The sequence below is a fragment of the Equus caballus genome, chromosome 5 (assembly GCF_041296265.1).
Source record: "Equus caballus isolate H_3958 breed thoroughbred chromosome 5, TB-T2T, whole genome shotgun sequence".
NCBI lineage: Eukaryota > Metazoa > Chordata > Mammalia > Perissodactyla > Equidae > Equus > Equus caballus.
The window spans coordinates 42,185,584-42,198,150 of NC_091688.1; the positions used below are offsets into that span (position 1 = coordinate 42,185,584).

Below are 12,567 nucleotides of genomic sequence, written 5' to 3' on the forward strand. Positions count from 1 at the left end.
TCTTCATCCTCTCACTTTCCATCCAATATCCGCTATTTCACTCCCTTCACTGCCTAAAATCTGCTGTAGATGTAGGTTTCTGGAGGAAATGAAGATTTGTGGTGGTTCTTTCCAGGCACCAGGCTGTGAAATTCTGAGGAGGAAGGGAAGGAAATCCCCTCAAGGGCAAGATACTAGTACATTAGGGTCAGAGGAGTTCTTAAAGGGCGAAGATTTCATTTTATTCCACTGTCTTCAGGGCCTGCTAGAGGAGGCCCAGTGTGGTACAGTAATACTTATTCACCGAGCCGGTCATCGACGAGACTGAGGATATCCTAGATGGAGTAAGAATGGGCAGAGGCTGAAGGTAGAGGTTTTTTTTTTTTTATATATATACAAGACACATTAATCCATTAAATTTGAGGACACAGTACAAAAAAAAAAAAACACTTCAACTAATTCATCTGACAACGCTGTTCATATTCATGACGCCATTTTTTGTTGTTGTTTTGTTTCCTAATAATAAAGGAGGAGACTTAGGGCTGTTGGGCTGATATATATTTGGGGGTCCCCCCTCCCCACCTCACCCATACACCACCAGGGTGAACAGGAGGACAAGGTAGGGCAGGGCCCACAGAAAAGTTTCATAATCTTGAATGCAAGGGGAAGGAGGAGAGGAAAGGACAAAAAAAGAAAAAGAGAAAATACAAATCCTATAATACATACAACAGAGTGGGGATGGTATGGGAGTGGGACAGACATGAAGCTGAGACATGGGGTGGGCCGCTGGGGGTGGGGGGCAGTGGAACCCCCCCACATTCCTTTCTCTCTTTGATGCTGTTTCCATAGTTGCCAGGCTGAGAAGCCCTCTCAGAAGATGGGACCGGGAGAAGAGGAGGGTCAGGGCCTCAGTTGGCCCCCCAGCTGTAGCTGTTGTAGGCAGACTTGTTGGTCTGGGGCTTCTGCGGGATGGAGCTGGTCTGGCTACGTTGCCCGCTGCCCGTCTGCAGGGGAATGGGAGGATGATGGGGAGGAAAAAGGTGTGTAGTTAGGACAAATTTGTTATATCTTAGGTGGAAATGTGGAAATTATCTTGCTCTCCCATTCTCCTTCCTTAGAAACTGCTCTGAAGCTTCTCAACCATAGAAAACTTGGTTTATATAGCTGCTAGAGCACCACTGATAAGAAAGCACTTTCAAACTTTACATAGGGGAAAGATGAAAAGAGGGCAAGATATCTTTAGACAAGATAGTGAATCAGTTCCACACATTTTCAATTCCACTCCCCCCACCTCCACCCTCCCCTACTCTGAGAAAAGGCTACTCTCTAGAGAGAATTTTGGCCTCTTAGAGATGAGTGACCACAAGGTGATTTCATTTTCATTGATTCTCATGAATGCCTCAATTTGGAAAGCTGTCTTTGAGAGCAAGGAAGCCCTTATTCCAGCTCCCCAGCCACCTATGATGGAGGAGAGGTCACTTGTACCACCCCATGGTACCACCCATACCACACATCACATCTGCGAGCCCATTTCAGGCAAGATAGGAGAGACAGTCTGAGGTGCCAGGCTCCAGATGCTGCCCCAAGAATCCTTTCCATTCCGGTAACCAAATGTTTCCAGAGTTAGGGAAGGGTAGAAAGAAAAAGAGGGCATTGAGGAGGGGAGGACAAAAGAGGAATGGGAGGCCAGAGAGCTGAGCAAGGTGTTGTGTTTGTGTATCCCGACTTGTGACCGTGCAGTCTTTTCTCTTCAAGTTCCCTAAGGCTGTGGAGGTGAAATGGGGACTGAAAAGGAGTGGGTTCAAGCATATCATCATTCAGTTTCATTACCTGCTCCTCCTGCTGGCGCTGGCAACAGAGAATCATCTGCAAATATGGTAGCTGAGGCAGAACCAGGATATATGGAAAATAAAGGGACAAACTTTGACAATAGAACTCCACCATTAGAAGGGAAAGCTATAATGTCAGGGAAGGGGAAAGGCTGGGAGAGGTAAGAGGGGAGGTGTGACCCAGGTCTGATGGGATGAGGACAACTGTGCTACGGGAGGAGGTGGAGGAGAAAGGCACAAAAGGAATTGGGCAAAAAAGGTTTCAATCTGGCCCCTTCTCTGACATCTCCTTTGCTGGCCACTTGTGTTATGTGCGCTTGTGTCGGTATGTGCTGTGTGCCCATGGCTGGCGCTGGGGAGGACTGGGTGAAGGTGGTGGTGAGGAAGGGTAAGAAAAGGAAAGGGGAGGCAGTTTTAAGGGATAGGAAGGAAGAGGAAGGGAAAGGAGAGAGGGGGAAGGGCTATTACCTGGCTGTCCTGCTGCAGATGATGGTGAAGGATCTGGGAGTGCGGCTGCTGATGGGGGGTCAGAATGTGCATAAAGGGGGCAGGTGGATAGGCAGCAGCTGTGGCCGGATTGATGGGCCCCCCACTTCCTAGGGCTGAAGGCAAGTTGAAGGAGGCAGCAGGAGTACCGGAATGAAAACCTTGTTTCTCAAAGGACTGCTAGCCAGAAGGACGTGAGGAGAGAAAGTAAAAGGGATCAGCAAACTAATCTTTGGAATTTCTGAGCCCAAGCTCGCCCACCCTCAGAAAGCAGCATGGTGTCATGGAAGGAACACTGCACCTAAAGTCAGATATTCCAGTCTCAGTCTCAGCTCTGCCCTTTAATAGCTGTGTCATCTGAGAAAATTACTGTCTCTCAGCCTCACTTTTCTCATACATCAAACAGGGATGCTACTGACCTCTCAGTTGTAAGGATCAAATGAGACAATGGGTATGAAAGCACTTCGTAAAATCTAATGTCATATAGGAACATTGTGAAAACTGCTGGCTACTCTTAGCACCCCCTCCCCTAGAGTTGGATAGAAATTAGAACTCCTTGGATATTTCAAAAGAAATGAATAAACACTGAGGTATCTTGAGTGTTAAAGATCTTGGCCCTGAAACACTCCACCATAACTCCTAATCCTTTATATCAAACTTTTATTTATGGTGGGGGGGGGGGATCAACACAATACAAATCTGTGGATGATTCAAATGCCTCACTTTAATGACTGGGTTGTCTCCTTTCCCACTCTGTTATCCCCTAGATATACTTACAAAGAATGGAATGAACTAGTCTCCCTTCATTCCATACTCCTTCTCTTGGAAAGTTATCAAAAGGTTGGGAGTGGGTAAGTAAAGGGCCAGGACAGTTGCATAATAATTCACACAACCTATTATAACAATTTTCCACACCTCACCTTCCTGTAACATTTCTCTTTTTTTTTTTTTTCCAGGGGGCTAAATTTAAACTTCTTTGAGAAACTGAAGTCTGAGACCATCCATTTTCTAGTAGGATGGGTTTCCTGACACCTCTCTTAGGGTTGTTCTTGTTCACTGTACTTCTATCATTGCAACTCCACCTCCTCTATGTCCATCTGTCTTTTTCCACTTCTATCCAGAGCCAGGCACCTACCTGGGTTTTGGAGTACACAGAACCCGAGATATCTGGCACGCCCGTGTTACTGGAGGTGACTGATACACCTGGGGGGGGAGGAAACAGACAGGAGGATTAGCTCAGCTAGCTGCCTGGCCCCTATCCCTGGGAGGAGGTGATGTCTGCCACCTTTCTAGCTATAGCACTGCAAGGGCATTTTGGTCTGTTTTTCCAGCTTCAAGTCAGTCCTGAGGGATAAGAGCTCATGACACAAAAGCTCCCTAATGGTTTGCTTGCCCTTTCCAGGTGTGTACTGAGTGTATGTGTGAGAGAGTAAGCTGAGGGTTTGGTTTCTTTTTGGGGGGGGGGGGGGGGGGAGGACGACAATTTAGCCAAACCTCACAAGCATACAGTTTTCAAAATCCTTTGTGCTAAAGCCCAGCAGAATGTATTAAACTTTTCATGTCTATTTCAAATCAATCCACCCAAACTCTACTCAGTCCTGCTCCTGAAGACAGTAGCCTGGCTCTTTTCTGTTTATGAAGAGACACTTCGCGGCTCAAAATCCATCCCTCCACAGCATAAGGTAAGTACTAGAGGACCAGTCCAATTCAACTCTCAAGAGCACTTTAATTCTCAGAGCCTCAGCTCACTTAGTTCAGCTTCTCCAGAGTCTTGGAGCTTCTAGGCTATATACTCAGAATTTAAAGAACTGGCACAAAGATGAATTTCCATTTATGTAATTTAAGCCTAAGCATGGGGAGGAGAGGGAGTAAAGAAGGTAGATGGGGGTAGGCTACCTCCTACAGCCTAGGTGGAACACAAAATCCAAATGTCATTCTAGTTTACAAGTTCAGCTTCTCCATGAGATATAAGCTCTAATTCATACTCCAACAACTTGCATGTTTCCTGTTGAAAAACACCCTACTATCACTACAACTTTAAGGAAACCAGAGTAGTACAATTCTTCATTTTAACTTGTACTTCAACTGAAATACACATACCGTACCTCCTGAAGTATGGGGCAATGGGTCAAGGAGATAGGAAAAAGCCATCAGGTAAAATAATCCAGCATCTTACTAGAGAAATTTTATGCAAAGATTTGAGGAAAAGCAACTCAAATTTAACTAGGAATTTCAAGCATGCTTTTTAAAGATAATACTTCTCATGAAGTGAGATAAAAATGAAACTTCAGAAAAACTGCATTTCAGTCTATGTCCTTGGATCCTTCTCCTCTGCTGTTAGGAACACTCTAATGGAAGAATTCTTTAGAAACTCTCTACTAAAGTGACCAAATCACAAATGAGAAATCTTCCATTCACCCACAATTCAACAGCAATCCCCCTTCAAATTCTAGAACTCAAATCCTCCCAATGCCTAGGACAACAGCAGCCTTCAAAAGTTTAGCCCACCTTGGACAGCCACTTTAGAATCTTCCCAATAGAAGTGGCATCTTAACCTGGAAAGCCCTCCCACATCACAAGTCCAGATAGTTCCAGGGAGGAGCAAACACCAACTAGGAAAAAGAACAGAACTACAGAAAGCAAGCATGAGAAAATATTTCCCCATCTCCAAAGTATCAACTCTTTATACTTTAAAAGCACTCAAGTAAAAGAAGGGGACAATACAGGAGCCAATGGGGTATTTTTTTCCCTTCCCTTTTCAAACCCCTAGTGCCCATCTGGCAAGTCACTGGTAATAGGCACAACTTTAAGAACAGGAGTTCATTTATGGAAAAGGATAAACTAACAAGGTTTGTGTGGAAGGGTTTAGAATAAGGTGGAATACACAGGATATAAATAGAATATTTTTGAGGGAAACCAGAAGAGTCAGTGATTGATCGATCTTTACTGCAAAGTCTCATACAGCTTGCTGACACCCCTTGGTCATCCCACACAGGGTAAGAGAAATGGCTAACTGGATTCATAAGCTGGTTGGTAGAGAGGAATTTAGTTCCGATGTGCCCCTATCAGGTCTCATTTCTTTCCAAAGGCTGGACTAGTTAAAAAGTAGCTTCTGAGTCCAGAAGCCTTAATTTGGATATTGGTTGAAGGGACTGGAAATGGAGGAAAAAAGAGAATATTCTGTATAGTAGCCATAATAGATATCCTCAGTAAAAGCACTGGAGACCCTAAAAAATGATGGGTCTTAGTTTTCCTACCTACCCTTCAGCAGTTATTAGAAAGCTCCTCAGATTACAGAGTTCTCTTCATTTCTTTCCAACAGGCAGCACCCCCTGTCTATCCCTCACTCCCAAGCAGTGATGATCATACTAATACAATGTAGACAGCAGGGAGGAGAAAGAAGAACCCATCTCTCCCAGCATGGCAGCCCCTGGGAAAGTTGGTCACACTCACAAGATAAAATTACTTCCAGAGGGCTGGGAACAAATACAAAGAAAGTGGAATACCCAGGTTTCCAATTAACAAAGGACGGTGTTCTCACTGTCTCACCATTCCCACCATCTTACAGTCAACCCTGTAAACAAAGGGCTGATGGTGTACTAGTTGGATTAAATGGGGAGAAGAATTTCCATAGTCAAGGAGATGTCTAATCAAACCTCTCCCACACATTCTTAGCTACACCCACAAGTGCAAAACGACTAGTAATCCACAATCCCTGAAAAGCCATTGAGGGACTAAGAACAATGTTCCAGGCTAGCACAATTTCCACAGCCTGCATCATCAACTAGCTGGTTACTAAAGACTTTATCAGCTCTCAATCAGCCACTTGGCCTTGGGGAACCAGATGTGGGAATTAAGCCTTGGAAGATACTTCCCTGACAACAGCTCTGAACATCATCTCTTCTGCCTTTCACCAGACATGACACTCTGAATTTTTTGTCCTTTCCCCTCTGCTTATGTCAGAGGCAAGGGGAACATCTAAATGGAAAAGTGAAGAGCTATAATAAGCATGGAGAAGCAGGGATTTTCTACAAATAGCATTCTTCACCAACCAATCAAGAGGCTGGAAACTGAAGCTGTTTCCCCTCCCCCACCTTAATAAAATCACCTTACTGAAAAGTTAACAGTTCTTTGACTATGCTGGGGTTTGATTGAAAAGGCCACCCTCCACCCACAGCACAACATTGGCTCCTAGTGTCCAGAAAGACATGCACGGAAAGAACGCCAGAGTTAGCTAAAGAAATACCACAGTTTATTGAAGACTACAAATATTTTTGTTACAAGTTGAAACTACATGCCTTCCAGAAATCAAAAGCAACAGCAGGTGTGTGCATTGATGCTTCGGAGGTGCTGCACCGCTTGAACTCGAAATGGGTAAGACAGGGTCAGACATGGGGGAGAGGGAAATGGGGGAAGGGCAAGTTCAAAAGCCCAGAAGGTATCCACCAACTCATTTCCCCAAGCCACGCAGGCCATGGCCTCAGCTCAGCAGGCTCTCCTCAGTGGTCTGGTTTCTGAAACAAGACTTCAGTGCAAATTTATACACACACACAAAACATAGCCCCCAGCCTTGGGCCAAATTAGCTCTCTGCCGTCCAGAAATGCTTGTAAGGGGGTGGATATTTTCTTCCTAAAAGGAATCAAATACATAAAAATAAATGAATTTAGAGGTTGATGAGGAATGGGATGACAAGAGCCCTCTGTGGGGTTGGGAACTGGGGGTTCTCAAAGGGCTGTTATACCAGGTTTCTCAAATCTTAAGGGAGGTAAGAAGCTAGGATTTCCAGAATCAGGTATGCCATTCTCTTATATTATCAATCACCTATCTCTTAAAATTCTTGAACTGGTCCAGCTAAGATTTAAATCTAATATTCTCAGAATGGGACCACTCCAAGTCAAAAAGCTTATAATCCTCCCCACCAACAATCAGGGTGGACCTTGCTCAGTTGAGAGGGGTACCCACAAGGAGTCTAGGTATTAAATCTCAATGAGGTGTCTCAGCATGTCTTTATTTTAAATCTTCACCCACTCTAAGTCATACAACACAGTTCAAAGCTCCACCTGGCTATTAGTTCCCAATCTACTGCTCTCTGTGTTCAGCTCAGAGTTTCCCAATTATTGAAAACCTTGGGCAATTTACCCACCTGGAGCCCACACTAGAGTGCAGAACACATGCAGCTCCATCCAAACCATCATGAAACCATAACTGAGCTGAGAATTTTGAAGGACAACCCTCAACCCCAACCCCTAGCAACTGCAACAACCTCTTCCCCATATTCATCTACAAGTCACTGAAAAAAGTAGATGGAATTGTTTTATTCAAAGACTCCTTCTTACTCCCTGTCCTCTGAAAGTAGAGAGTTAAGTGTCAGGTATGGGAGGCAAGGGAGAAGCTAAGTATCTTTTAGGTCAGTACCATTCAGAGGATTCCTACATTTCCCTCCCTGCCATCAGATGTGCAAATGGACTTTTGCAAAGAGACCAGCCATACATATTAAGAAACCTCAAGGTCCAACTCTCCCAGCCCAACTCTCACTCTGTTGAGTACTCATGCCTTACTCCTTTCTCTCCACATCTTATGTCTTCTAGCTAGGGAATAAAAAGGGGCCACATAAGAAACATAGTGCTACAAAGAGATTTAAGCCAAACCTACTATGGCAAGCTAGCTAAGAACCCACTTAACCCTCCTATTCAGTAAATATATCCCCTTTTGTACTATCAGTACCACACACCTTAACACTTCCCTCCATTGACATCTGAGTAAAATCTTGGGGCTCCTTGCCCTGCTTCCCACCCAGTTTAGGCCAGCCAACACATTCTAATAACCAACACGTGCCCCAGGGCATTCTTGTCAGGAGTAGTGGACACATGGGATAGTATCAAGCTCCTTTATTATTGCTGCTCAGACAGACACTCAAGTCAGTCAAATGTTAACAATCATACATGGAGCAGCAGCACACCCTCACCAACTCTATTTTCTCAAGCACCAAGTCTTCCTCTCTAAAACTCGTTTAATAACATCCTACAGACACCACTGACAGCCAAGGTCAAGGTGAGCTTACCAGTGTTATATCCATGAGACCCATATCCACTTGGCTGTTGGAAAGGGGTGGCCGATGCATTCACACTGACATTCACACCATGCTGCTTGGAAGAGGTAGGAGCCACCTGAAGAAAAAAAAGGCCAGAACTGCAGTGAAATGGCAGCAGAGTACAATTCACCCCATCTGTCCTACTCCAGGGATCAGGCATTCAGATGGATACCCATCCTGATGTAGGCAGATGACAGCTTGCTTAGTGAAATGGGCTCCCTACTGAGCTTTCTAAAATCTACCAGTGAAGTCAAGAAATGGTAGTTTGGAGGAAGGGAAAGGGGCAAAGAATGAATGACAGTCTAAGAGAAGCAAAGCTGTACGATATCACGTTATTCCATTAGCTAATTCCAAGAAAAGGTAATCCCTAACCCAATACCACCAATTCCAGCCCCACCCCCTCTCCCAGGTCAGAAACAGACCAGAGGTGGAAATTATTCCTCCTCATATATTATTAAAAAGTCATCTAGCCTTGAAAGCAGCTAGGATAGCATCCAGGGCTAGGATTCCTCACCATAAGGAAAAGACCAAGCCTAGGTACTCACAGGGAACACAGCAGGCCCATACTGGAAGGTGCTGGGGAGGCCCGGAACCCCTGTGTAGTATGGCAGGCTGGTGTAACTGTAGCCAGGAGGCAGCGCCGGGTTCAGGAATGTCTGCTGCGTGGTGTGGTGAGTCTGCGTCTGGTTCTGTTGTGGTTGGGCCAAGGTTGTGGCTGGGGCCGGGGAGGAGGCATCCCCACGGCCGAACTTTGTGAGGTCACCTGTGACAAGAGAGGCTAAATGTGCCTGTATCTTTCACCCCCAAGACCAATACACAATTACCTCTTTTGGTTTCACATGATTCCAGGAGATCCTGTTCAAACACTATTCTTTGAATTACATTTCTTGGCGGCTTCATTTAGCATGGCTCAGCACACGCTTAGCTTAGTGCTAGTCAATGCTATGGCAGAGACAGGCTCCCAGAATAAAGCTCCTGGATGATTTCTCTGTCCACTCATGTCCTTTCATCTCCCCACCACTGCCCCTTCCCCCTTCTCCTCCAGGGGAAACACTTCATGCTGGACTCAAAAAACAATGATGGGTCAGAGAAAATGACAAGTCAATGAGGACAACGCTAAGTCAGGCAAAAAAAGGCCCATGGCTTAGCAAAGCAATGATACTGCCACTGAGTAGGGTACAGGAGGAGAGGTGAGCAGAAGAAGGCCAGTTCAACCACTGTACTTCCTGGAAAAAGCTGAGAGAACCAAGTCAACACCTGGAATCAGGGGGACAAATAGAAAGTGGAATGAGAAGGACAAAGTTGCTACGTGCCCATCTTTAGCAGGATTTTGAATCTACCAACTCTGATTCATCATGTCCATTCTATACTTTTGCTAAAAAATCTTAATGTGAAAACTGGGTCCTTTTCTGCTACTAATCAGGTTTCTGCCACCAATCCCAACACAATCTCCCTTTATTCAGCCCCATCCCAGTCCTACCAGAATAAGGGTTGCTGGCCAGGCTACCATCCCTCCCAGTCAGCGGAGTGGTTGGTGTGGGAAATGGGATGCTGTAGTAATCCTAGAAGAGAGAAATAAAAAAGCAAAGAAATAAAACAGCAGAGACTCAATGCCACTCATTCTTCAGCATGAGTAACTCCACAGGGTGAGAAGTAGGAGAATGTTGGAGTACTGCAGTTTATCCAGCCACTGATTAAGCTGGCGAGAGCCGGCACGAACTCCAAATTACTCTTGCATACACTGTCCCCCCTGCCTGGCCATGAGCATAGTCAGGCAAGGTCTACGGGTATGCCCACTAGAACCTGATGGACATTAAGTCCATTAGGACCAATAACATTCTCAAACCTCTAGATTTATCCCTAATAGTCTACTACTACTGATAAAATAAATCTTTCTGGAAATTAAAGTGTTTGAAACACAGAGAACACATCCTGCTCCAGAGTACCCTAAGCTATAGATTAGGTTAAAATTTGTTTCCTTTAAAGATGTAACAACTCTGATTTAATAAAAAAAAAAATAGTTACCTTCTGTTAGAACCACTTGCCAAGCCACTATATTCTAATATAGCTTAAATCAAAGTATGGGTTGGGAAAGAGCTAAGTCTGTGACTTATCAATTAAACATTTAAAATAATCCCAACATTAATTTTAAGATCATTTTCTTTTCCTAAGCTCTACATCACATACTCACCAATGGAAATCTTGTCTGAAGCATCTGCAAGTCATCATAACCATATACTTGTGGCTGAAAGATACAAACATGTAACAATATTAATGGGGACTGGTCATGACGGCAGCAAACCATGGAGCTAAGAGACATGATAAAGCAACAGAACATTCTTTCTCATTAATAGGGACAACAAAACACAGATTCCCTTCAGTTTTCTTTAAGAGAAAAGAAGTACAAAGAGACTAAGTAACTCATGAAAGGTCTTGAAGCTTTCCTTGAGCTACACACTACTGATTCAACTAGGCTGGCCACTGGGTAGCAGCAGAGCAGACACAAGTCATACATGAATAGCCTGCTTTACTCTCTATTCTACTAGTTTTTGTCTCTTGCGTAAGCCTTCCAAATATGACTTAAAAGATTCATATTTTACTTTTGTTTTCTCTAATGTCTGGGTACTAAGGTAGTGTGTTATTGTTAAAAGATGTGGAAAGTCGTACTGGATGTTTCATCTGTATGATATTCATCTAGATTCTCTGAGGGTAAGAACAGGTGTCTTTATGAAAATTTTTTTAATAAATACCCTTCATCTTAATAGGCACTGAATACATGAAGCTGACAGAAGATACACCAGGGCAAAAAGCTACTACTATTCTCAGATATCCCAGATGGAGCCAGGGAACTCTGCTCTGACCAGGTCAGGGCCAGGAAAGATCTTCAGAGACAACGGATCAATCCAACTAGAGAAAATAATTCTTTAAGAAACTGAAAGGGATTCCAGGTGGACTGTCTGGCCTTTGGCTTCTGAGGTCCAGAATTTGTTTCACACAGAGAAAATACACAGCAGAGGGCCTGGCCTCAGTTTAGTCCTTCCTCTCTAAAAACTGTTACTTTTTACAAAACCACAAAGATTAAAAACCTGTTTGCTTACATGCGACAACCACTCCTTCATTCTGTATGTTAATTATAGTCTTCCAATGAAAGCCAGAGCTATAAAGAATAGCCACATCATCGTCATCTTTTGAAGACCCTTCAGTGTCACTTACCGGGTAGGCATGTAACAGCCCTGGAGCCATAATATACGGATTAGGCAACAATGGCGGGACCCCAGGAGGGAGGTTGGGAGGAGCTTTTCCTAAAAAAGAAAGTACGTTTTTATCTTGTCACCCAATTACTTCTCTCCTTCATCCCAAAGGAATGCTGCCCACTTTCTATGCACAGGGCTACCTGAAGTTGTAGCAACTGAGCTTCGAGTTGAGGCTGTAACGGTGGAGTTGCTGCCTAGGCTGAGGCCCAGGCTACTGCCACTATTGAGAGTGGAGGAGACACTGACCACTGGGGGAGGTGCAGAAACTGTGCTGGACGTGGTGGAGAAAGTGCTGGAGGAAGGATGGAGATTCGCCTCACTCTCCACGCTTGTGTGCTTCAAGAAGGGGGAGCAGTGCAAGAGAGGAGGAGGAAATAGCGATTAGCGGAACAGGTCAGGAAAGATAAACAATCCCCTCTGCTGATTATACTGTCACGTCAACTTCCCAATTAAAAAGGCTGAGGCAGGGTACCAGGGTGCCCTCTGCCAAACTAGTTAGAAGAAATTACTAAATATTCTCCAGCTAGACATTCTCCAAGATTGATCTGGCAAGGATTACAAGAGACCCACTGCACACCATCACCCTGTTCAGAAAGGCAGCAGAGTGAGTGAGGACAAATTCCCTAAACACCGACACTGATTGGCCAGTAAGGAGACAGAGATAATTTAGATCTGAAAAATCTATCACAGCCTTCTCTCCCACACTGTTCCTCACTAATTCAGCACAATAAACCAGTTCATGGGCTAGAAAGAAGTACAAGTTCTAATGAACTTAAACCTGAAATAGTATATTTGAGAAAAGAGAGGCTCCTAAGAAAACGTTAAGCCCTCATTATCTTCCCTCGGCTTCTGGCAACGCAGACATCTTTGCCTAAAATGGCTGCTTTTTAAGTTAGTTGTCTTCCTTACCATCTCAGCTTAATGCCA

The 12,567-nt window shown here is 44.4% G+C and overlaps 1 protein-coding gene, 1 long non-coding RNA gene and 1 other non-coding gene across 52 annotated transcripts in view; 1 reads left to right on the forward strand and 2 right to left on the reverse strand.

Annotated features, from left to right (window-relative positions):
* Positions 1 to 201: 201 nt before the first annotated feature.
* UBAP2L (ubiquitin associated protein 2 like) overlaps positions 202 to 12,567 on the reverse strand; it is a 41,458-nt gene continuing 29,092 nt past the window's right edge. For 8 of the 50 annotated variants that reach the window (XM_070268170.1, XM_070268171.1, XM_070268173.1 and 5 more), the window contains 7 exons: positions 11,781 to 11,976; positions 11,600 to 11,688; positions 10,578 to 10,631; positions 9,867 to 9,948; positions 8,932 to 9,149; positions 8,357 to 8,462; positions 6,525 to 6,924 (listed from right to left, as the gene is read on the reverse strand). In XM_070268170.1, coding sequence (XP_070124271.1) covers positions 6,875 to 6,924; positions 8,357 to 8,462; positions 8,932 to 9,149; positions 9,867 to 9,948; positions 10,578 to 10,631; positions 11,600 to 11,688; positions 11,781 to 11,976 — 795 coding nt within the window. In that variant the 3' untranslated portion in view covers positions 6,525 to 6,874. Of the gene's footprint in view, positions 315 to 347; positions 984 to 1,809; positions 1,861 to 2,276; positions 2,475 to 3,429; positions 3,498 to 6,524; positions 6,925 to 8,356; positions 8,463 to 8,931; positions 9,150 to 9,866; positions 9,949 to 10,577; positions 10,632 to 11,599; positions 11,689 to 11,780; positions 11,977 to 12,567 lie in introns of those variants that run through there. The other 42 variants (XM_070268133.1, XM_070268134.1, XM_070268132.1 and 39 more) reach the window with 8 other exon arrangements.
* LOC138924274 (uncharacterized) lies at positions 3,251 to 6,418 on the forward strand. Its single transcript, XR_011439178.1, has 3 exons — positions 3,251 to 3,696; positions 3,891 to 3,976; positions 6,212 to 6,418. It is a non-coding gene; the product is annotated as an uncharacterized lncRNA (long non-coding RNA).
* LOC111773705 (small nucleolar RNA SNORA58) lies at positions 10,046 to 10,181 on the reverse strand. The gene has a single exon (XR_002808399.1). It is a non-coding gene; the product is annotated as a small nucleolar RNA SNORA58 (small nucleolar RNA).